The sequence below is a fragment of the Bactrocera neohumeralis genome, chromosome 2 (genome assembly GCF_024586455.1).
Source record: "Bactrocera neohumeralis isolate Rockhampton chromosome 2, APGP_CSIRO_Bneo_wtdbg2-racon-allhic-juicebox.fasta_v2, whole genome shotgun sequence".
In the NCBI taxonomy this organism is placed as follows: domain Eukaryota; kingdom Metazoa; phylum Arthropoda; class Insecta; order Diptera; family Tephritidae; genus Bactrocera; species Bactrocera neohumeralis.
Window position 1 is genome coordinate 56,064,334 of NC_065919.1, and position 25,046 is coordinate 56,089,379.

The window sequence follows — 25,046 nt, forward strand, 5'->3', positions numbered from 1 at the left end:
CTATTGCGACTTTCTAGTTCCGATAACTATCTGTCTCACTTGTGAGAACATTTAATTTAGATATGAGCATCCAGTATATAACCGATACCTACCGAGTACAAGCAAAACAAATAAACACAAGAACCATAAAAGCAAGGAAAATAAAACAACGCCGATAACATTTGTTCACTGCTGACTTGCATATTTGAATATAAATATGTATGAGAAGGCCGTACCAGTTATATTATCAGCTAGAAATAATTATGTGTCAACATACATTAATGTACTCCACATATACATACATATATACATATGTAACGCGTCTAAGTGAGCATCGCTTCCGCAATGTCGCTGGAAAAGCATTTCGCTTCCGAGCGTTGTACGCACGAGCGTCGCTCGTAGTCCCACAAATACTGGAAGGGGCACTGGAAGATCATCAAATAGCCATTCGAGCAGAAGTAGTAGTAGCCGCAATTACGCGGATGCGGTATGTAATCGTAAACGCCACGATTGCATATCAAACGCACCGGCCGATCATACTAAAAGCAAAAACAATTATTGCAAGTGGCAACACTGGCAAAACTAAAGCAAAAGAATACAACTAACCGGACAATATAAATTGCTTTCTCGTTCGCAATGCGACGTCTCCTGATTGAAGTAACTATTCCGCGCACAAATCATTGGTATGGCAATACCGTTATAGCAGACATAGTATGCGGCACAAGACTGGGTGTTGGGTAGATACATAACATTTTCTAGGCCATAGCGCCGCGGACACAATGGCGTCTGTGCCATCGCGGTAGACGAGCCGGTGTTGCCGACGTCGATGGCATTTAGCGCCAAACCAGTTACAGCCTCGCTACCAAGAATACCGCCACCAAATCCATCTAATGGTTGTGGCTCTTGTTTTGCTTGCTGTTGACTTATCAATTGTCCACCGAAGGCATTGACGGGATCCACACGCAGACCGTCAGTGCTCGCCACGCCCGAACCGAAACCTTGTTGACTGCTGTACGGTTTATCTTCACCCGACAATTGCTGACCCACTTTACACACGACCGAGGCGCGTTCGTCACATTTACCCTCTTTCTCGTTGAAGTAGTTGTCAGCGAGGCAAGCGCCTTCGAAGGAATTTTTGCCATCACAATAGATGTATTTGGCGCAATCTTCCTGGCTCGCAACATACTTCTGTTCGTTTTCAAAACCAATGCATTCACGATAGGATTTACCGCGCACCGAAGCGTTCAAAACGGCCGCGAAGACAAGTAGTACATGAACAGTACATTTATTTGGTAACATTGTTGTTGCTGTGTTCAAGGTTTTCCGTTCAATAATTTCTGAAATCTGCAGCTCCACTCATCAATACAGAAATTTGCGTGTTTACTTTGCGAATATCGAAAAATCACTGGAATTCAGTTGTTTGACAATTTCGGTAGGCATTCTCTACTTCTGTGTCTTGTTATCTTCGAAGATTGCTCATTTGTTATTACCAGATACTTACGCCACATACCTACATAGATATATTTTTATCAAAGTAGAGATACCCGGTTTCATCCTCAAAAATTTTTCAGTGATTTTGAACTAAATTCGGTGCAAAGTTCGCACATACCGATCACTTCATTTGCATGACAATTCGATACACGCTTTAATAATCACCACAGTCTAGTCATTCTAAGATGATTCTATAAATTTAAACAACCTTCGGTGAAAATTGGAAAAAGAGGAAGCTGAAATTTTCATCCCAAAAAAATTGTCCGTTTCTCGTTCGTAGAGAACCAAAAATGTTATATAAATATTATATAGTATTATTATCGGCTTGCAATATCTTGTCTCTGGAGGTTGAGATATTGTTCTTCAATGCCAATGAAAATTATTTTGTCTTTATGTTTTTATATATTTTATCAGCTAATACTTAATTCTCACTTAATGGAAGTAAGGAAGTTAAAATCGTTGATTATATTTCAGCTTGTTCTTCGATAATCCAATTCCTCAGTAAGTATATCAAGAATAAGATTGGTCAGTTACACACTTTAGTGGACAACGCTCATATTGATGTTATGATCATAATCAGACAACTATACGATCTACATACGTATGTTGACTCTTTATATTTCGTGATTTAACAAGACTAGTGTTGTAATATGGAAACTCACAAATCTATCGTAACGTTTGACATTTGTAATGGTATGCTTACTCAGTAACTTACAGTAGCTTAAATGAAATTAAATCTCGAACTTTTTCGCGCGATTATTTTTTACAATTTTCGACGTAGATTAACTGGTCAAGAGTGCATAGATGAACTTAATTAAATGACGATAAAGCACCATCAAGCACCAGTATTTTTCGATGGTATGGCGAATTCGTAGAAATCATCCAAAATCAATTCATGTTCCGGAAATTATTGATACTGTGCGGAAACTGATATTACGAAATGGTATGAGACCTATCGTGGTATTGAGACTATGTGGTCATTTGTGGGACTAGCCTGATTTGGAAGCTCAATATATGGGAACATCTGTAAATCCTTACTGAATAGCAACAAAAACAATTCATTTTTAATGCGGATGTTTACCGGTGATGAAAAGTGAACAACTTCCGAATAATTTAAATAAATGATATTTCAAAAATTGTATTTTTCTACGTTGGTAGGACTGTCCTTAATTACTATGCCAAATATGAGCGTGATTTGTCAGCCAGTTTTTTCACACTAGCTGCTTAAGTCGGTACACCTCAGTAGTGCGTTACAATTTTTACAATTGATAAAAATATCGAACAAAGAATTTGTCTCAAATTTTGTATTTCTAACCAATTTCGGAATTGTTGTGAATGTTGAAAAAGGCTGACGGTGATTCTTTATCTTCTTTTCTCGGTTACTCGGTTATAGCCGAGTTAACAACAAAGCGCCAGTCGTTTCTTCTTTTCGCAAGGTGGCGCCAATTGGAGATTCCAAGCTAAGCCAAGTCCTTCTTCCACCTGGTCTTTCCAACGGAGTAGAGGTCTTCCTCTTCCTCTGCTTCCCCCGGCGGGTACTGCGTCGAAGACTTTCAGAGCTGGAGTGTTTTCATACATTCGGACGACATGACCTAGCCAGCGTAGCCGCTGTCTTTTAATTCGCTAAAATATGTCAATGCCGTCGTGTACTCGGGTATCCGCCATTGCCAAAGTGCAAAGGACCATAAATCTTTCACAAAACCTTTATTTCGAAAACTCGTAACGTCGACTCATCAGATGTTGTCATCGTCCATGCCTTTGCACCATATAGCAGGACGGTGCAAAGTTGTCGCTATACGGCGCATATTTTTATGAATGAAGACACTGATTTCTTCATTAATTCAAGTCTAAGAATCCTCCTTCACACAACCTTCTAAGCGAACAGACTGCGCCGTATAGCGACAACTTTGCATTTTTTTGCTGTTCATGAGATCAGAGTCCCATACTTTTGAACACTGATTCTTATGTAAAATTTAACGAGGAATCGAATGAAAAAGTCAATTTTGAAAACAAGTTGGTGGAAAAGCACAAAAAATGGGATTTTTGGAAAAAAGTTGTTTTTTTTTTGGATTTTGAAAATTTTTTGGATTTTGAAAATATTTTTATCAGAAAGCTGAGATTTTTTTACATAAAATTGGATAACTGCAAAATTTTTTTCACTCAATTTTGAGGTCGTTAAAAAATAAAAGAAATAGTCATTTTTTTTGTTTGATCTCAATTTGAATTGCGCGCCAAAAACAATGGAGCAACTTTGACCACTAAAAAGTTTACAGATATTCTTATTTTGGTCTATATTATGATATTATAAAGTTTCGTCAAAATCGGAGAACCACGGGTACAAACCCATGTCGCCAATTGATGGAATGGCCCATATATATACCATGGAGCTTTCTGCGAGATGAACTGTGAATTTTTCAAAAAAAAAAAACTTCAATCCACACCAGTTGTTTTTATGTGTTAATATAAGTATATATTTATTTAGTAGATATGACTAACATTGTACTCTTATGCTAAATATTTATTTAATACACTAACAATATAAAAGTGTAACGCTTTACGCAAACACAAAAGAATTGAAATACAATTAAAAAAAAGAAAAAGAAAAAACAATTAAAGTTTTCAATACAAAATGTGATAATCAAATTAAGGCTTCACAATAAATGTGAAAGAAGAAGCTAAATGCATACATGTGTGCAGCAGCAGCGCCGTTAATGCAATAAAGTGTGACCGCAAACTGGGAGGAGGAGGAGCAAGACAATACATACATACATATAAGTATATGGCATATGCTTATAAGGATTTCGAGACGCGCCGCGCTGCCTGCGGGACTGGAACACACACATTACAAGCCAACAACCTGCGCGGACTCCAGCTTGAACACACACGGCTACACTTTCGGGTGGAGGGGCACACATGTTTGTCTGTATGTATGTATGTTTGTGGATATGCTGGACCGTGGATCGCCGTATACTTATTTCCAGTAGAAAAGATGGGCGCTGCGCACGTCGAAGTGGTAGAAACGCAGCAACATGTAATCCTGCCATTTAGTGGGCAACAATCTGCGCCAAAACAATAAAGTAAAGAGTGAGAAAGGCGAAAAGGAAAACAAAAAATGCGAAAATTGTATGAGCAATGCAGTAAAGTGAATTAAAATAGAATAAATGCGAAAAGTGCAACGGCAACGCGTTTCGCAATTGCAACATAATTAAATAATAACTGTTAAGTGGCGCATTCTTACCAAGGCAAGCGCTTTTTATGTTCCGTTTTCTCTTCATTTTTTATTTTTTTTTGTTTTTTTTTATTTTGCCGCCACTTTCTTAATTGAATTTAATTATTTGCCGCGTTGGCAACAATGGCCAGACACACACACACACACATTACGTTCGCATAAAAGCGTACTCACCTGAGCAGCCACACAGTGAGCGCGAATATTTTCGGCACGTAGACCAAGCGCTCATTGTAGAGGACACCGCGCACGATCTTCTCAGCGACGTAAGGTGTCGGCAAGCCCGGATAACTGGCCATTATGCTGGATTTGCACACGAGCAGCCATGCAAGCAGTGTTGTTATTGTTGTACAGCACATGATTTGAGGTTAATCCAATTACACGCACGCGTTGGTTATAACAGTTGGTGATTGTCATAAAAATTACAATATAAAATAATTAAAGAATCAATAAGAATACATGCGCACACATGCATTTGGGTATATATCGGGTATATTAAGGGGGGCTTCGTGGAAGTGTTCATGCGTTTTGTAGCCATATAATCGCAGAAGGAAGGCGGAAGTGCGAGAATGTGGGGCAGGAGTAGTGATTGTAGGCATACATTTTTATATATTAGGGTGGTACTACTTAAGAAAAAAAAACGCAAAATTTGAAGGCATGTCTTCTGTATCTGAATACAACTTTAGTCAAGCATATAATTTTTGGTAAACTGTAAGATGGCTAAGACGACCTTTGCAAGTTTAAATTGTTAATTCACTTTCTGAGAAACACCGTTATGCATATATCGGGTTTTTCAATAGGGACGCTACAAAAGTAGACTGATGGGGACAGCAAACTACCCCATATTTTTCCCCGCCATTTCTCTTCAGTATGCTTTGCCATTTCATCATGTAAAGTTATACGATTCAACAACGAGTCGAAATTGTTAAAATTTACTACCAAAGTTCGGAGTCAGTGGCCGCAACTTTAAGAGTCTAATTTATTGTCGTCATAATCATGCCATCAGATCAACAATTGAGCGTGGAAGAATTTGAATGCACAGGCATAGTACAAAATGTTCCCGTGACAGTGAGACAAAGAAGTGCCGGGATAATGCTGCCTCTAGCGCATCCATAGAGGAAGACCCAAATCAGTCTCTCAAGCGTTGAGCCTCTCTGTGGCCTCTTTGTGGGGAATTTCGCGAAAAGATCTTGGCCTACATCTTTATAAGATCAAATTGACCAAAGAACTGAAACCGCTTGACCACCAGAATGTTCGTGAATTGGGCTGAGCAAAAACTTCAAAATGATCCGTATTTTCATCCAAAAAACATTTTCTGCCATGAAGCTCATTTATGGCTAACTAGCTTCGTCAATTAGCAAAATATGCATTATTGGTCAGGCACAAACTACACATACTCCATGAGTCACCATTGCATGCCGAAAATATTACGGTTTGGTGCGGTTGGTGAGCCGGTGGCGTCTTTTTCCGTGATGATCAAGACCGGCACGTTACTGTGAATGGGAAACACTATCGCTCAATGATAACCGAATATTTTTGGATGATACGGACTTGGACATTATGTGAATCCAATAGAACGGCGCCACAGGCCACACATCGAATGTCACAATCGATTTATTAAAAAACAACTTTGGTGAACGTATTATCTCACGAAATGGCCCAGTCAATTGGCGTTTCGGTCGAGCGATTTGACGCCGTTAGACTATTTCCTTGGGGCTACGTCAATTCTTTGGTCTATGCCAACAAGCCAGCGACGATTGACGAACCTCGTACGAATATCGAACATGAAATTTCAGCAGTATTGGCCGCTTTATGCTTGAAAACGTCAAAAATTGGGTTCAGCGTCTGGAGTTCTACAAGCGTGACCATGGTGACCATGCAAAAGAAATAGAGTTACATACATAATGGCATCGAATTTACTTTTACAGGAATAAAAAATTTTATTGATATCCCAAAATTTTTGTAGCGCTCTTATTGAAAGACCCGTTCTACAAGGGTCATAAATCATTTTTTGAAAGTAATATTACCGAAAAATATTAATTTTGCTATGTAAGCATCACCCTAATGCCAAAACAAATGTCATAAGTTGTCTTGTTGAGCGTATATTTAGCCTTTGATGCGATTATAGTAAGAAAAGTCATATATTTAACTTTCAGAGGCTACACTAGTATATATAGAAATGTTGTCAAACGTTTTGTGGAGAGTAGATTGTTTAAGGCATTAAAATTTAAAAACGTTAACTACTAAAGAGCACTTCAGTACATGCTCAAGTTGAGAATCAGCAATTGAGGGCTTGAAACTGAAAAAGTACTTTATTTCACTTCTGATAAACACACCCTAATGTATGTATGTAGAAGGTCGTCATTCATATTGTTAAGGGAAACGTTAAGGCTTGAGAGATTGAAACTAAAAAGTATTTGATTTCAGTTCTTCTCACTACTTTAAGTATGTGTATAAATCATTTTGTTGTGATCATCACTAACCTTTAAATGATTAAATTATAAAAATATGATTATAACAGTAACGCTTGAGAAGATTAACCCAAAACATTACTAATTGAACTTTCTACGGACCACCCTAATATATGATGGTTTTGTTGAAGAGTAACAACAACGTTTGAAGAAGTGAAATTTAAAAAAAAATATTTTATTTTCTAAAAATCACCCTAATGCACGCATAAAGCTCAGGAAAACCGCAAAATTTTGCATACAATGCATACTTGCGATTATTACATTCTTAGAAACTTACCCCACACATATATGTACATATGTACGAGCAGTAATGCGTTCAATTTTTGCCTACCGCCCACATTCTTGCCACACGGCATTAATTGCTTTTAACCTAGACGCATAACTAGCGGCTTATGTAATATTATTAAACATATGCACATGAACACATATCTATTATGTAACGCGCTCAGTTTGTAGTATAATTATTGTTGTTGCACTCACCCCGCATCGCTGAGTAAGGGCAGATCGCCACTAGTCTTCATTAGATAGGCATTTGCCACGGTGGTGCGTATGTAGTCGCAGTCGGAGAGACGCAATTCGCCGCGCAACGCCTCCATAAAGCCCAAAATGCCATACTTCGTGGCGGTGTAAATGCCAGCACCGGGCAGCGGTACTAAACCTGCAATTATGGAATTTTCATATGATTAGAAGAATTTCGTGCGCTATGTGATGTTATGCCACGCAAGTAATTAAATCGAAGCAATGTACATTTGTAGTATGTATGCATCTCGAGGGAGCGAAAGCCCATTTTCGGCGGTCGTAAACGATGCTAAAATTCCGAAGATATTCACGTTGGAGTAATGAATGGAGCAGTTGAGAAGGTGTGGTATAAGAGGTATTGTTCATCATATTCTTCATTTTTCATTAAATTCTTCAAACATTTTTATTTTTCTTATAGTTTTGATGAAATTTTCACGCAATTCACGGGATAACACCAAATAATTTGTATCTGTGTAGATTACCATATCATAGATGTACATGTTGGGCTTCAATATCGACCCAAACAATAAATGTAAGATTTGGAACCAGTCAGAGAAAGGAATACTAATAAGGATAGAAAATAATTGGAGCTGCAAATCTGAATAAAGAAGGTGGAATCGTCTATAAGGGAGTACAGCTGCTGTCGTACGCCGATGATATTGATATTATTGGTCTAAACAACCACGACGTTAGTTCTGCTTTCCCTGCACTGGATAAGTAAGCGAAGAAAATGGTTCTGGTAGTGAACGAGGACAAGACGAAATATCTCCTGTCATCAAACAAACAGTCGTCGCACTCTCGACTTGACTCCCACGTCACTGTTGACAGTCATAACTTCGAGGTAGTAGCTAATTTCGTTTATCTTGGAACCAGTATTAACAGTAACAACAATATCAGCCTCGAAATCCAACGCAGTATTACTCTTGTCAGCAGGTGCTACTTCGGACTGAGTAGGCAATTGAGAAGTAAAGTCCTCTCTCGACGAACAAAGACCAAACTCTATAAGTTCATTGTTGTTGTTGTAGCGGCAGAATTCTGCCGAGTTGACAGTCCTTGGCCGGATAAAAAAAATCCGGGTCCATTCCGGTTACATAGACCCGACAGTCGTGGGAATATCTATAAGTCCGTCCTGACATATGTTGTAGAGGCATGGACGATGACAATATCCGCTAAGTCGGCGTTACGAGTTTTCGAGAGAAAGGCTCGGCGGAATATTTATGGTTCTTTGCACTTTGGCAATGACGGATATCACAGTCGATAGCTGTTCAGAAAATCATTACAAAACTTCAAATGGTATCATTTGCTGGACTTTCAAATCTCTGGCAGAATCTCCGACAAGAAAAGCCTTTTATGAAAATTTATGAACAACTATGGCAATTTTGCAACTTTTCGACATCTTGCTTCAAAATAAGACCGAACATTGGTAGTTTCTTTACGATTCTCTCGAGGTTTGCGAACAGAAAAAAGATACTAGGGCGAGCTCCCGAAAATACGATGGATGAGAAGGCAATATTCTTGAACGCTATGTCCAACATATTTCTTCGTTATCTTTAAAGGGTCAGCTTTCGTGATTAACATCGTTCTATGGGGATCCAAACTTATTTGTTAAATGGAAGTTTCGAGAGATTTCTGATATTTTGAACTGAACCCTTTCGTTGATTCAGTAGAGATCAAAAAATAATCAACGTAATGAAATTCTCGCGACCAACGAATATATATAATGCATATAAAACCAATTCGTTGCCAATGTGTGGTATATTTGAAATAACTCACCTGCCAAAGCTGCCACGGCCACAACATGTCCCGATTTACGTGCCACCATTTTCGGTAGAAACTCCTTAACGGTCTGCAACAATACGTAAACTTCGGTTAATACAGTTATTTTCTTAATTTCCACTATCTTGATAACACTTACCATAATATAAGAGCCCAAATTGACCGTAAGTATGGTTTCAATTTCGTCATTGGTCAAATGTGGTGTAGAGGTCATAGGCATTAACGAGGCATTGTTGACTAATATTTCAACAGGACCCAACTCTTTCTCGACTTTCACCGCCATCAACTGTAACTCACGCGGCGAGGAGACATCTGTCTGTATAATGAAAGAGAAATTTATATAATTTTTTGGAAGTGCACCTTGACACAGGTGAGATCCATTATGCAGAAGTCACGTAAATAAAACTCAATAAGCATATGATCAAGAGAAAGCCAGTAAGCGTAGCATACTTTTGCGCGCAGTCATATGCAAATAGCCAAGTGGGTTCGAAGGATAATAGCCTTGCATGTAATTGGCTTATATTTACCGCTATAATTGAAAGGAAAGTGATTTTACATGCATGTTCATGTCTTTGTTTGTTCGCATGCATTTGTTGTTGTATAAACACACACTCGACGACCTTGCATGGGCATTATATGCACGCCTACCTTATACGCTTTGGCCACGGCACCGGGTATTTTGGTAATGAGGTCAACTGTTTCGTAGCAGCCTTTCGAGTTCACATCCACAATGGCCAATTTGCAACCCTTTCGGGCCAACTCAATGGCTATTTCCCGGCCAAGGCCATTACCTGCACCGGTCACCTGCAGAGAAAACAGAAAATTTGCGGTTAATTTTATGCAAAAATAAAATCAAATTTATTTACAGATTTGCATATGTGGGATTAATTTTATTTACTGGGTACATTTTGTACAAAAAGGGCGGTGTAAAGAAAATCGTGCTTTTCTGACTTCCCCGAAATTCGTGAACAAAATACATTAGTTTGAAAACTATTCAAAGCATTTAGAAGAATTATTAAATATTTTCTTGGAATTAATTTTGTTTGAAAAGCAACGGTTCATATGAGGTAAGCCGATTATCATCCAAAAGTACCAGGAAATGGTATAATGCAGTCGCTGCGTTTTCTGTTATTCTACGCACGCGTAGATGAAAGAAAATAGTGATATTGCGCTTCTTTTCCTTTTTATTGGCGTAGACACCGCTTATCCGGTTATAGCGGAGTTTACAACAACGCGCCAGTCGTTCTTCCTTTTCACTATTTGGCACCAATTGGAGATTCTATGTGTAACCAGATCCTTCTCAACCTGGTCTTTCCAACAGAGTGGAGATCTTCCTCTTCCTCTGCTTCTCCCGGCGAGTACTACGTCGAATACTCTCAGAGCTGAAGTGTTTTCATGCATGCGGACGACATGACCTAGCCAGCGTAGCCACTGTCTCTTAATTCGCTGAGCTATGTCAATGTCATCTTATAGTCGTACAGCTCATCGTTCCGTCGACTCCGGTATTCGCCATTGACAAAGTGCAAAGGACCATAAATCTTTCTCAGAACCTTTCGCTCGAAAACTCATAACGTCGACTCAACAGATATTGTCATTGTCCATTTCTCTGTACCATTTGGCAGGACGGGGATGATGAGTGACTTATAGAATTTGGTCTTTGTTCGTCGAATTTCGTAATTTTGCGTTGGATTTTGAGGCTGACATTGTTGTTGACGTTAATACTGGTTCCAAGATAAACGAAATTATCTACGACTTCGAAGTTATGACTGTCAACAGTGATAATGGAGCCAAGTCGCGAACACAACAACTAACGAGAGCCTTTACACTAACGAGGACATCAACCAGCTGGGCCTTCTCACTTTAGCTCGCCTTCAAACGGATGTTTTTTGGCTACCCGTAGGATATTTGGTCTAGGATCGGAAGTCGTGAGCTGCTTGAGATAAACAAGGTTTATCCGGAAATTAATAAAACTAAGTCGATTTAAAAACATTTATTGAAAAATCGTTACAATTTTTAAAAACTTTCAAAATAGGCTCCTTCTGCGTCGATGCAGCGCTGCCAGCGCGATTTCCAAGCATTGAAGGCGTCACGGAAGACATTCTCCGGAATAGCCTTGAGAGCCGAGATGCATGCTGCTTGGATGCCATCTGTCGTCTCAAAAGAAAAGGCAGATTGCCTCTTTGTCTCGGGATCATACTCAAAAATCCATGACTCGTCACCTGTGATTGCGTTATTCGAAAATTGGGGGTCACCTTCACACATCTTCAAATTTTCTTGGCACACTTCCACTTGTCGCAATTTCTGGTCGTCAGTGAGCACTTTTGGGACCATCTTCGTGCACACCTTGCGCATGTTCAAGTGCTCCGCGAAAATGTCATGAACCAAAGATTTTGATAAATTTAACAACTGGGCAATTAAATGAATACTTAGTCGATCTCTTCCCGGCCCTACAAAATGACCTGGTGCCACCTAAACAAACCACTTCTTGCTAAAGCAACATCTGGGTAAGTCTGCTTGATCATATCTGCTCACAGGTCCACCGAGTTTCACACAGAATGTAATCGCATACCTCTGCTCTAACGAACGCTGCATTTTCGGCTTGCCCCACTCACAAAAACACGTCGAGCGAAAATGTTTGTCCTGACTCCCCAGGTGCTCGGTGACAACTGACCAGCCGCTCGTTCGTTAGCTAGGAACGCCCTCTACCGAATCCAGTCGGTGTCAGTCCTATTATTTTCCGCAAAAACCTTGTATGTAAAAGAATCGTTTCTGGCCACTCCCAATTGAATGACGCTGAGAAAGCTTTCCGCGCTTGCGTGTACTTCTACACATGGCTCCACCCTCCCTGTTAAAACTAAGGACCAAACGATGGCTAAATTTCGTTTTCTAAAAATCTTTTTTTAAGGAAAATGATAGCTTCAAAAAAGTAAAGGATCCAAAAATGGTGTAAGAAATTAGGCATATCTCTATAATCCGTGTGTCACCCGCGATGCCTTTTAAGAAAATATGAAAAAAAAATCAAAGCTCTTAATATTCGTTCAATTCCCGCTAGAAACTTAGTCCACCCTCTCCTGTTATTTAAGTTCTTTCTTTAACCACTAGAATGAACATAGTCTTGATACCGTACAAATTAAATATATAAAAGATATGGCAATCAAGTAATTGAGAAATACCAAAAATAATGTATTGTTTTTGCTTTAATCATAAAAGGAAACATATTTAATAAAAAAATAATGACAATTTTTAAAAAACTGTGCAAAAGAGTGTCTAGAGCAAATTGACCCCATTACATTTATTAATAAAAGTAGCGCCAGTGGGGAGAAACAAAAGTACTAACTACACAACTAAACACACACATACACACACTTCATATGAATGCTTCGCACGACTTCTCAAGCTTTAACAAGTATTGTATGCTCTACATATGTATATGTATGTATGTATCGGTGTATAGGTGGCCAACAGTGGAAGGCATGCCCTCATCGCTAACTCAATTAATGTCTTTTATGATGTAAATGTTGCGCCACTCGCGGCCAAGCGCTCCAGTGCGCAGCCAACAATTCAAGAGCGCCGCCACCCAGCTTGACCAAGAGCGCACATCGCTACAGCAAGCAAACAACAACAGCAACATCTTTATTATCAAGATGTTCATCATCAAATTAATTGCTCAGTCAGCTGGTCATCTGGTGGCCAGCAGCAACCAAGGCAACCCATTAAGCCCTCGCTGCGAGTCAAGCAGCCGCCTTCAAAGCACAGCACAGCATAGCCGATGAAATTGAATATTCCACATTCTGCATTTGCGGGTGTAGCGTTTCTTTTCATTTCACACACACACACACACACATACATGCAAATATCCATGCACCTATACATAGAAGCATGCATGCCTTGCTCGTATTACTCATCCGCCCCAGCGAGCGGTCACTCAAAATGCCTCAAATAGCAAGCGAGTGGAGTGCAGTTATTCGTTATGCATGTGTACAAGTGTGTTTGTGTGTGTACATTTTTAAATTGACATATTTGGCATTATATTAACATTTTGCCATGGCCTTTGCCGCTAACCCCTCGGCGCTTAATTTAACGGCTGCCGCGCGTTTGTCTGTTTTTGTTTACCGTTGACAGCCGCCACTCAGCACGAGTCAGCTTGCTTGCAATACACACACATACAAATTCAACTACAATATGCTAATTACTGTTGTAATAAGAAAACAATTGAAAAAATTCTCATGTTTATCTTTCCTCATAGTGATTTTTCATATTTTTATCTCCCTGATTTCAATATTTCCCACATTTTCCATTGGTTTTACACGTTTTCTGTTTTTATTACATTTTAGCGCGTCTTTATTTTTCTTTCGCATTGCTATTTCTGCCATTTTGTTTTGGCCGCGTTTCGCATTTTCTCACTTTGTTGTTGTTTTCAGCCTTTAATAAACTAGTTTTGCTTCTCTATGCCTTTCGTCATTAACAAAGCATTTTGTTGAAGAAGCATAAAAAAGACATTTTAATAGTTTCTTTTACAACCATTAAGCGTGCTAAATGATAGTAATTTAATATGAGTTAAAGAGCCTAATTGACATTAAATTTGCTGGTAATTAGTGCTCAGCAGTGTGCTTCGTTGAGCGCGAAGTTGGCAACGAGTATTATTTGAACGCTTAACCTCAGCGAATTTTATATTACAAAATGGAAATTTGTGTGCCCATCATAGGCAGGTGGAACTTAGACTAATATGTTCTTAAAAGTCATAAGTAATCGACTAAGGCAACAGCAAGTCTTTAGAAATAACTGTACCTAGGCAGTTAGTACAACAACTCGCCTCGTATTGCTATATCATTAGACAAACTTCTTAACTAAGTCAATTAGAAGTTATACCTTACACAATTTACTCATTGACTTAATTAAACGGAGTTTTTAAACAACTATTAAGGAATCCATCACAGTAAATGTATTATAATATGACATTGTCATCATATTCATTTAAATAAAGAAGTATTAAACTAATGCCAACTATTTTTCCAGTCCTCAAAATACTTTTCAGAAGCACTTTTTGGGATGGCCTTCAGCTTCTTCAGCGAATTTTGTTTTATCTCTTCGATCGACTGACAACTGGTTCTACGGAGCAGCAATTTCAGTTTGGGGAACAAGAAAAAGTCCAACGGAGCCAAATCTAATGAATACAGTGGCTAATCGATTGTACTCTTTGCGTATTTGGCTTTAAATTCGGCCATTATTGTGGCTCGATGCGATGGTGCATTATCATCGTGAAAAATCCTTGAATTGCTGTTTCACAATTTCCGTCGTTTTCGTCGAATGTTCTCACGCAATGTCAAACTCATAAACGCGTGTCTCAACGGCAGCTATAATGCTCTCCATGAATGTGGGATCGGAATGTCGCACAACCAAGCATGTCCAAAGAGACCTTTTCTTGGTACTCTTTTTCAAAAAACAAAATCAGCTTTATCGGGACGAGTCGAGCAATAACGCGTTTCCTACTCAAAACTATACACCAAAATCATTCGAACGGAATCGTGGTTATACAATATATCATAACATAAAAAACGTTTGACAGTTGAACTCTCCAAACCTGCGAAATTTTAAATTCAGGAACTTAAGGAATTTGGTAATTGATGGCCCTTTATTTTAAATATATTTTAAGTATATTGGGTCTATAACTATAGTGGCAGTTTTTTATTCAAAGCTTGGATGTTTGGTTTTTACTATGTGGTAGAGGGAAGCCGGTTTTAAATGAGTCTTGATAAAAAAGTCGCGAATTCCAGGCATTTTCGCCAATCGCGCCTTTCAATTTGTTGAGTTCTTGTCGGGAGCGTTATGCATTAATGGTTTCACCCGATTTTAGAAGCTTATAATAGAGCATTTTGTTGAGAGCTCTTCTGTACTCACGAAATACAGAGCATTACTTTGACATCATTGATACAGATTACACATATGACATTTTGCTTTAAGGTTTATAGTAATGGATCCACTTTTCAACCACAGTCATAATCCGATGCAAAAAAGACTTTATAGTGATCAAGCAGCATTTCTGTCATATAAAATCGTCTTTCAACGTCTTTTGGCTTCAATTCATACATTAATGAAGGAAATTGGTTTGCTTTTGAACTTTCGTCGAAACATTTTTTTCCAGGTTGATATGACTGTCAGTGACATCTATGCCAAATATCACATCAAAATAATAATTGGTGTTTAGTAAACGCTTGTCTATCCGAAGTACATAAAGTATTCGGCAATTCTTTCAATGAGTGAAATTATTCAGAAAAGATATTCCATTAAATTTTGTGTGCGAAATCAAATTTATGCTGCCGAAACGTGCAGAATGTTGAAAAAGCCTTCGGTGATAATTGTTTGTCGCTTGATTGGTTCCAAAATCTTTCAATTTGTCGAAAAACAGCGTCGCGTTAACGTCTGTGGTATAATGCTTTCCGACTGCCAGGATGTCATAAAACGTATTATTACTGGCGATGAGTCTTGGATTACTCTTTACAATGCGAAAACAAACGATCAATCGGCCGAATATCGTGGCAAAGGGGAACCGAAGCCGAAAAAATCTCGTCAAAGCAGTTCAAAGATTATGGTTTTTTGACAGTTTTCTTCGATTATCGAGGAGTGGTGCATTCTAAATTTCTTCCGACCCGCCAAACTGTCAACAAGGAAAACTATTTGAGTGTTATGCGTCGTTTGCACGAAGCTATTCGAAAAAAACGGCTGGAGTTATAGACCGACAACTCTTGGGTTTTGCACCACGATAATGCATCGTCGCATACTGCATTGATTGTTCGTGAACTTTTTGCCAAATTTTCAACCCATACAGTGCCGGAACCACCGCATTCGCCTGACTTAGCTCTGTGTGACTTTTGGCTATTCAGCAAACTCAAACGAGCATTCCACGGAAACAGTTTTGAGCCAATTGAAGCCATTGAACGTGAATCGCTACTCTCATTGAAGGATATTCCGGAAATTAACTTTAACAACTGTTTCGAGAATTGGAAAAAAATTTGGCCCAATACTTTGAAGGGACGACATAGATTTTGAAGATAAATTTTGGAATTTTGAAATTATGAAAAAATGCTTACTATATTTTGCCCATAGTAGTATTTCGTTGCAAAAAACAGAAGTTTTGTTGTTTACGCTTCAAGCCAGTAGCTTTGGAAGGCATGTTCGGAATAATGGAACAATGCAAAAATAATCAAGTTCGGCCATCTCTTCAAATAATTGAAAACTATATAAGAGCGCTTTATGTGGAATCATGAATCCAAGTTCTCGAAAAAGTCACGTCGAACTAATTAAACACATTGTAAGCATGTCAAAAATTCATTATCCATGTAAATTTCAAATGAAACAATTCAAACGCATGTTTAAATTGAAATGTAAAACAAAGTTAGGCCATATTATAAACAATTCCAGTGACTGGACACGTCTTGCCAAAACTCAACGCAACAATAAAAATGTGTATTTGCTTAAATGGAGATTTCTATTTTACATATACTTTATATACAAGTAAATAACTACATCCATATACATATGTACATATGTATATATTTTTGTATGAATGCATGAATTGATTGAATGATTGAATATAAAAAGCTTCTAAAGCAGCTCGAATATTTAATATTCCAAATGAACAAAAAATATGCGCATCTACGGCGCATCATGCTAATTGACGACGCCATACAAATCGAATTAGTGCTCGTAGAAATCAACACTGTAAGCAAGAACTTAGAATCATTGAGTGTTTTGTGACTCATCCAAAACCCGTTCAAATCTAAGAGCACGTGATCTACGCTTGGCTAAGTTTACGAAGACAATGAATTCGACTACAATAGAGTTCAACTAGACACTCTTTGTCTGAATATCATTTCTTCAAAAATCTATTGAAATCGAGCGCTTCATAGTTGGTTAGCTATTTGATCGAGGCATTTCCGAATGGCTGGTTCAGTGTCTGAAATGTAAAATGACAATTTCATTTACGGGGACAGAGCTTAATTTGGTATTTTCCGTTTAAACTAATACTGATTCATATTCAAGAGAAGCAAGTGCCAACAACGGTATTGTAGAATCGTTCCCTCTTATATTCTGAAGTTTGGGTTTTGACAATTGTAACACAGAATATCAACTCCATTCAAGATAGCTGACACTGTAGAGATATTAAACGAATGTGTTGGACGTAGGTTCGGTTAATCTGGCAGGCCAATAAGATACATTTAGACCAGTTTTGGGTGGAGTTCAGTTGCTAGGTGCATGAGGAGTAGTTATACTTTAGAATGCCTTCGCTTGTCGCGAATTTTAACAGACTCTGCGGCCCCACTATGGATACCTGGATGAGGACCCCAGATTCTTACAGCGTAGTCTTGCCAATGCGGAACAAGTACGAAAGAGATGATCCATTGTTTCTCTGGTGCCCTACTCTAGGCAATTCCTGCAGTCTTCTCGCTCTGTCAGTTTCATCTTGTGGACGTACATATGTTGCCACCAGACAGTGATCAGTTAGTATTCCAATCATGTTCCTAAAGTCTCTTGTATCGAATGCCAATAGGAGTTTTGTGTACTTCCATTCTACGGTTTTGCATACAACTTTTGCAGTTTTGCACCCAGGTAGCTCGTTCCATCGGGTTTTCATTTTCTTTACCATGCTTCTTTCCAGATCGTCGTATGGACAATGTATGAGGTTTTCCAATGTTGATCACGTTTTCGGGTGTCAGTCATACACCATTCTTGGCAATCTGCACTATTTCGTTGCCCTCAATGCCTTTGTGTACTGGCACCCAGTAGAAGTGAAGTTGCTTGCTTCTGCCAACACTTTCCACTGCTGGTCTGCTTCTTAAGACACTTTTGGCCGATATGTGATATGAGGTTTGCGTTGGACATAACTTTCATGAAAATTTCGATTTGACATCTAAGCTCTAAACAAAGGGGGTACCGATCGAGCTGACAATCGACCGTTTGAAAGGATGAGGGCTGCCAAATCAATAAAAGTTATTTAAAAAATACAGCGAATTGTTTTCATAACCACCGTCTTCTTCGGATCTAGATCGACATTCAGCTGTCTTCAGCGATCAAACAAATGGAAGCTGAAAAGTAGGCTGCCAGTCGAATAAACAGTATGAAGTAAAAGTCCAAGTTTACCACAAAAATGATATTGAACAATTTGAATATCATTGTAGCCTCCCAGTCAAATAAACATTATAAAGTAAAAGTCCAAGTTCACAGAAAATAGAACAGCAGTTGGTAGATCGTTGTATTGCGTTCGGTCCAGCGGTCTTTCCAGCTTGCATCTTATATTATACAAGCTTGCTTTTTTTACTGGCATTGCCCTACCGGTTTATAATACCTCGAACTATCTGTATAACTAACTCCAAACTGGCCGCAGTGACACTAGTTACTAATTGACATCATTATAAACTAGCTTTCCTCTTTGTGCTTTACATTTTTCACCACTGAGTGGGCTGAAACGTGAAGAGATCAACAAATTGAGGTAATATCGACAAGCGCATATCGTTAAAAGCAAGTTCACCCAAAATGCCGGACAACTGCCAGCTTTGAGACATTGAGATCGATGAGTGAGTGTTGGCGAAACGTCATTAACTTGAAATGCGCTGTTGACACATAGAGCTCAGAGACGCGCAAACAAGCTGCAAGCACAAATGCCATATTCTTAGCGAAGCTCCGGAATATGAGCATGATGAGAATGAGTTACCGATTGGCTTTGAGACCAACATTTGTCGAGTACTGTGTGTATGAATTTGAGCGAGCGCGTCACGAAGAAACAGGTTTCTATTGAGTTATGCGGCATCACGACATATAAATATGGACATATTCATTCACACACGCGTAAAAAGCCAGCAGAAGGGGGCGGGGATGGGAAATAAAATATGCATAGTTTAGCACGTCTGTAGCGCAACATTCCTCAAGCCGTTGCCGTTTCCCGGGACTGACCTTGAGCACTTGTCTCATTTGCCAAGCAAAAAAAAGCAAAAAACACACACCAAAAACGCGCTTCGCAAAAATTCAATACCGTTTCGCTTACTCACTTGCCTCCAGTTGATTTTATAAAAATAAATAAAAGTGCTGTTAATTAAAGTTGTTGCTCGAATAAACAGAAACTTGCTTACTTTTATATTAAAATAAAAACAAATCTGTTTTGTTTACCGCTATAGTCGGGACTACCAGTTAGTTGACCGTCAACAAAACCGATAGAGTTACCAAATTAATTATGAAAACAAACAAACAAACACGCACTACCGACTCATCAACACATATACGCATATGTATGTATGTGTTTGTAACTAATTTTTATTAAATGAATAAAAAGACAAAAGTTTGTATACAATTGACAAATAAATATTTTCACTTTTGTTTTCATGCTTTGCTAAGCGGTTAACAGCGCTGCGCCACACCCAAGCCGCTGCGAAGTCGAATCAACTTTTTGCTAAGCGCGTTTTGAAAAATTCTTATTAAAGTCGCTAGCATGTTATTAAGCGTAGTCATGACCAATGACCCGATATGCTAATACATTTAATTGCTTTTCCGAAAAGTTTTCTCAGTAGAAATGCATACATTCACAGAGTTGTGTTTACATATGTTCTAAGCATCTATACAGGCATACATAGGCGGGTCCATAAGCAGCAAGCACGAGCAATATTATTATTAGGTAAAACATTATGACATCTAATTTGGGGAGCGGCTAATATCTCAGCGCCTGCTTGCAGCTGTTGGCTACACACGCATCGATGCGTTAAGTCAGCCCGTTGAATTCGAAATGAATCTGATGACCTAATCGCTATTGAGAATGCATAGGTAAGTAAAGGTGTTGCGAAGAAAATACAGGCAGTGGGCAGTCTGAAGTAGGTGTAAAAAAAACACGGACATAGATATCAAAATTATATTCATAAAATATTTTTCTACATTAAAAAGCATTTAAGAAACATTGAAAATAATCACTGTTTGAAAATAACATCAGCAAGATGGCGGCCTTCCCGTGCACGGCATTCGCGCAGGCGATTTGCGAAGCTGTTCATAACATCACGAAGCATCGATTTTTAGCCGGATTCTTGCCTTCAGTTCACCAACAGTATGAGGTCTTTCTTCGTACACTTTACTTTTTATTGCGTTTACCGAAGGCACTGGTCTATTGCGATTAATTTGAAAATGCGTTCGGAAACGACGCCGAGCGGCTACATAGCTACCACTTTGATAAAAAGCGTTCACGGCAAACGAACGTTGTTGCTTAGTCCACGGCTCCATGTCTACTGAAATGCTATGAATAGGACAACACAATGGTGACCTTGGCGCTCGCCCCCCACCACTTGAGAATGCATAGGTAAGTAAAGGTGTTGCGAAGAAAATATTAAGCGCAGTAGGCATACTATCGTGAATTTGAATATTATTTTTAAATTTACTTGATTTCCCAGGGATAGCAGCTATTTATTATAATTTTTATTTTTTATTTATTAATGTAATCATCAGCGCATCGCTATTAGACGAAAGTTAACGAAATAATAATATAATAACTTAGTGCTCCTAAGACGACTATTGATCGCAGTTGATCTGCAGACTATTTGTCTCAGGAAAGCTTAGCTTGTTGCTGGTGCTAAGAATCATTTTAAGTACGCATAAGCTAGCTACTATTACCAAAATATTATGAGAATAAACTAAGCTAAATCTTCAGCGAACCAATCAAGAAACTGGTAACTGGCGAATGACACGCGTGATGTTTTCCTCCAAGGCCTGAATCACAGCTGAATTGTCCGCATAAGCTTTAAACTTTACATATCCTCACAAGAAAAAGTCTAACCATGCAATGAGTGGGAAGTGGTAATTACGTTCTCATTGGCATCATTTTGAAAAAGTATGGAGTTGATTTTTCTTGATAAAATGGCAGCACTTAAATCTCTTCAGGTTGCTCTTCGTCCCAAATGCGGATATTTTTCTTGTTTACCTACCCATCGATACAGAAATGGGCCTTCTCGCTGAACGAAATTTGTCTCGAAAACGTGGGATGTTCGAAGCGATGTCCCTAGAAGGTCGAGCGGCTTTAGTTCTTGCAAAAGCAATATTTTGTACGCTTTCAATTTAAGATCTCAACATAAAATGCGCCATAAATACTGCGAACGGCGCCGAATCGAATCTCCATGTCTTCGTGTACACTCCCACTTACTGCTGCAATATTTTCTTAACTACATGTTAGATGTGGTTTATTCGGTCGAGTATTTTCCAATAATGAATACTGGGTCGCTCAGTAGTCCGATTATGTTAACCATAAGTGGAGCAAAGATCGCGAAATACAATATTTAAAGAACGGGAATTATCGTAATAAAGTTGAACGATTTGTAAACGTTGTTTAGGCGTAAGTATTTCCATTAGGAAATGCTTAACATCACTAAACTAAAGAACATGACAGCTTGACACGACTAACAGGTGATCTGTCAAAAAAAGGCTGTTGAAAAAAGTATCTTTACTTGGATCACCCGTTAAATATATTAGTGGATCTATCAGTTAATAGTTTCTCTTATTTCATAGAAGATATAGACAATAGTTGCTGCTTAAGACTACAAGTCTTTCAAAAGAAAACACCTTTACCTTGATTCTAATTTTTCCCATCTTCAATAATTTGGAGCAAAGTTGGGATTCGCATTCTTATTTGCGTTTGAGAAATATGTATGTTATTGTTGTTGTAGTGGCAAACCAATGTTTCCTAACTAATTTTTCGAATATTATTTTCATTTTAGAATACGGTCGTTTCAGCGGTAGAACTCAAAACTCACCAAATCCACCGCTAGAAAACCAAAAAAATGTGTTTGCAAGATTGCATAATTTGATTGGCAAAGATTGAACATATTTCACTTCATTGGTATCAACTCCGAAATTCGGACCTCTAGACTAGAATATACCCCTAATTAAACGGAGTGCGAAAACGAAATCAACGAAAATTTTCGAATCATATTTTTTTACAACAACATTAGCATATAAATTAAAGTTCCGATCATTTTTAAAATCATGCACTCACTTTAACCTGACCGTAGAACTAATATTTTAAGTCTTTTAAGTTTTCAGAAATTTTCTTTCAAAAGCGAAGCCAGGTCCTTCTCCGCTTGGTCCTTCCAAAGGAGTGGAGGTCTTCCTCTTCCTCTGCTTCCCTCGGCGGGTACTGCGTCGAATACTTTCAGAGCTGAAGTGTTTTCGTCCATTCGGACAACTTGACCTAGCCAGCGTAGCCGCTGTTCAAGTTTCTTTCAATCACCTTAAAAAATGTACGATAATGCGATTTTCTCTTAACGCCAGCAATATCGATTCACAAAGTCATTCATATAAAAACCACTTCTCCCAAGAAATAAATAAAAATTCAAATCGTTGACATTTTTGTGTCGCACAGCGTCACATAAAGTGAGTGAATCGCTTCCGTTGCTCATTAAAACTTTCCCAATGGCAATATGTTATCTATTTTTTTTTTTTTTTTTTGCACAACTGACACCGACACTCTCACCGCGCCACTTTGCCAAGCGCTAACACCATTCCGGTGTTCCCCCACCATAGCTTCACGACTGCATGTTTTCGCAAGACGCTTGACGCGCACCTGTACCACATTCCCCCCACACACCCAGCGCGCGCAACTAAAATTTCACTCACCACAGCGACTTTGCCGCGCACATCCTTCGGCTTCTCGCCCAGCCCAAACAGGTAGTCAAGCAAATGCTTCAGAAACACGGCAAACAGGATCAGCGGCAGCAGCAAGAAGAAAACGATCACCTTCAGATTGTAGATGCCACGCGCAGTCTCATCGTTGCGTTGCGCATTTCTGGCCGCCGTCGCCGCCGCCGTTGTTGCTGCCGGCGTCGGCGTAGCGGAGGCTGGCGTGACGGGCGCGGTTGCTGGCGTCGTTGCAGCTGCTGGTGCTGAGGCAGGCGCTGGCACGGCGGTGGTCGTACGCGTAAAAGTCGTTATTTTTGCCGTCTCCACCATTTTACATAAAAACTTTGGCGTTTTCAGTTTGCAAGCGAAAAAATAATAAAAACTGAAACGAAATTTATTTTTAAACACAAACTCTGCGGCACTAACTGCGTCTGCTGATTTCACTTATACACTTATTGGCCAACTACACACAGAGATCGCGGGCTCGACGCACGCACTGTCACCCAAAATATGATTTCGAAACGTTTGACGCGTCGCGCTGACGATCTTGTTTCTCAAATATTTGCTACCTTTTTGTTTTCTTTTGCTCTCGCTTGTTATTATTTATAGTTTTCGCTTTACTTTCCGCTTGAATTTCTTAACTGTTTTCTATTATGTTTATTGTGTGAAAAAAGTAAGTAACTTTATTGCTGTTGTTGTCACCCAAGTGATCTTGGCGTTGGTAAGCAAACGCGCGCTTTGGATCTCGACAATCTCGCCCGTTCGACGCGTAAATCGCAATTGTCGCGCCGCCTGCCGTCGAGCTGTTGCGTTCACAAGCGCTCCGAGTGCCATTTGTAATGCACACAAAAACAAATTTCTACTCAACTCTTTTAATTTGGCTCAAACTTTTTTAATTATCATAATTTTTCGTTGCTTTGGTGTTTGTACTCAATTAGGCGCGTCTGTAAATGGTGCCCGCTTTCCTGCCGGTCAGTCAGGTTGTCAGCAAAGAGCCACAAATGGCAAAACTCCCCGCAAAGCTTCTCGATCTACAACAAAAAAGCTAAGTCAATAGTCACCGCGTTGAGTGTTAGACTGCCGTGATGTGTGCTGTTGTTTTTGCTTTATTTTTTATTCTCACTGCTGCGCCGCTGTTATCTTAATGTGCGCAACTTGTTGGTTGGCTTGCCTGGTATCTTGGCCTTGTCGTGAAATTCAAAACGTCGCAAACGCTGCACTCACTCACCACGCGCTCGGTGAGCTTCTCCAGTAACGGTCGTTGCGATCGAGTGGTTTGTCAGGCAGCGTTCGATTATGAGTGAAAATTGTGAAGTGGTTTGAGCGCCGTAAGCTCCCAAAGCTAGTAACAGTCGTAGCAGACGCAGACTGTCTACCGATGTTCAGCAGCATTCCATACAAACTTGGCAAGCGCTGCGAACAACTGACATACAATTTCCACACAAAATGTTTTGTATTAAAAAAAACTCATGAATTTAAATTTCCCGATAACATTAAGTACTTTTTATTGAAGTTAACTACTTACTTTGTACATTTTCAAGCCCAGCACCGACAGGTTCATACTATCGTTTAAATATTATGGGCAGTGAAAGCAGCGTTCACTGATTGCACAATTTCAAGCTTATCAACTTCAGCCCTCCATAATATACAAATCAGAAACCCAATCATAACAAAACTAAAGACAGATCACTAATAGATTCCAAGATCGCCTATATTAGAGGGTTTCAAAACTATTAATCGGCGAAACACTTGAAACTAACTGCTGTGGTAGATAGCATTCGGACTAATACGATTGTTGGACTAATTCATCTAACGGTCTAAGTAGAGGTACTTTTTTCAATAGCCTCTTTTTGAAAGATAACACGAGGGTCATGCCAAGCTGTTATGTCTATTTTGTTCAGTATTGTTCGGCGGCGATCGCAGCAACTCGGACTGACGTATGG

General features: G+C 39.1%; 2 protein-coding genes across 2 annotated transcripts; both read right to left on the reverse strand.

Moving 5' to 3' along the window:
* Positions 1-302: 302 nt before the first annotated feature.
* LOC126753768 (uncharacterized) lies at positions 303-1,278 on the reverse strand. Its single transcript, XM_050465450.1, has 2 exons — positions 586-1,278; positions 303-518 (listed from the first exon to the last, which is right to left on the reverse strand). The coding sequence occupies exons 1-2, from the start codon at positions 1,276-1,278 to the stop codon at positions 303-305; spliced, it is 909 nt and encodes a 302-aa protein (XP_050321407.1).
* Positions 1,279-3,987: 2,709 nt separating this feature from the next.
* Positions 3,988-24,178, reverse strand: LOC126753721 (estradiol 17-beta-dehydrogenase 11). The gene is made up of 7 exons (XM_050465394.1): positions 23,101-24,178; positions 10,111-10,266; positions 9,602-9,778; positions 9,460-9,532; positions 7,648-7,825; positions 4,874-4,999; positions 3,988-4,529 (listed from the first exon to the last, which is right to left on the reverse strand). Exons 1-7 carry the CDS (start codon positions 23,431-23,433, stop codon positions 4,442-4,444), a joined length of 1,131 nt encoding a protein of 376 aa, XP_050321351.1. The 5' UTR covers positions 23,434-24,178; the 3' UTR covers positions 3,988-4,441.
* Between the last annotated feature and the right edge of the window lie 868 nt (positions 24,179-25,046).

What these genes read in the sequence shown, in the direction of transcription:
- LOC126753768 (XM_050465450.1), bottom strand. Translation starts at nt 1,278, where the DNA reads ATGTTACCAAATAAATGTACTGTTCATGTACTACTTGTCTTCGCGGCC. An exon ending in AAAGCAATTTATATTGTCCG is followed by an intron (nt 519 to 585) that starts GTTAGTTGTATT and finishes TTTTGCTTTTAG; the next exon opens with TATGATCGGCCGGTGCGTTT.
- LOC126753721 (XM_050465394.1), bottom strand. Translation starts at nt 23,433, where the DNA reads ATGGTGGAGACGGCAAAAATAACGACTTTTACGCGTACGACCACCGCC. An exon ending in TGCGCGGCAAAGTCGCTGTG is followed by an intron (nt 10,267 to 23,100) that starts GTGAGTGAAATT and finishes TTTTCTCTGCAG; the next exon opens with GTGACCGGTGCAGGTAATGG. An exon ending in GGCCGTGGCAGCTTTGGCAG is followed by an intron (nt 7,826 to 9,459) that starts GTGAGTTATTTC and finishes CCATAATTGCAG; the next exon opens with GTTTAGTACCGCTGCCCGGT.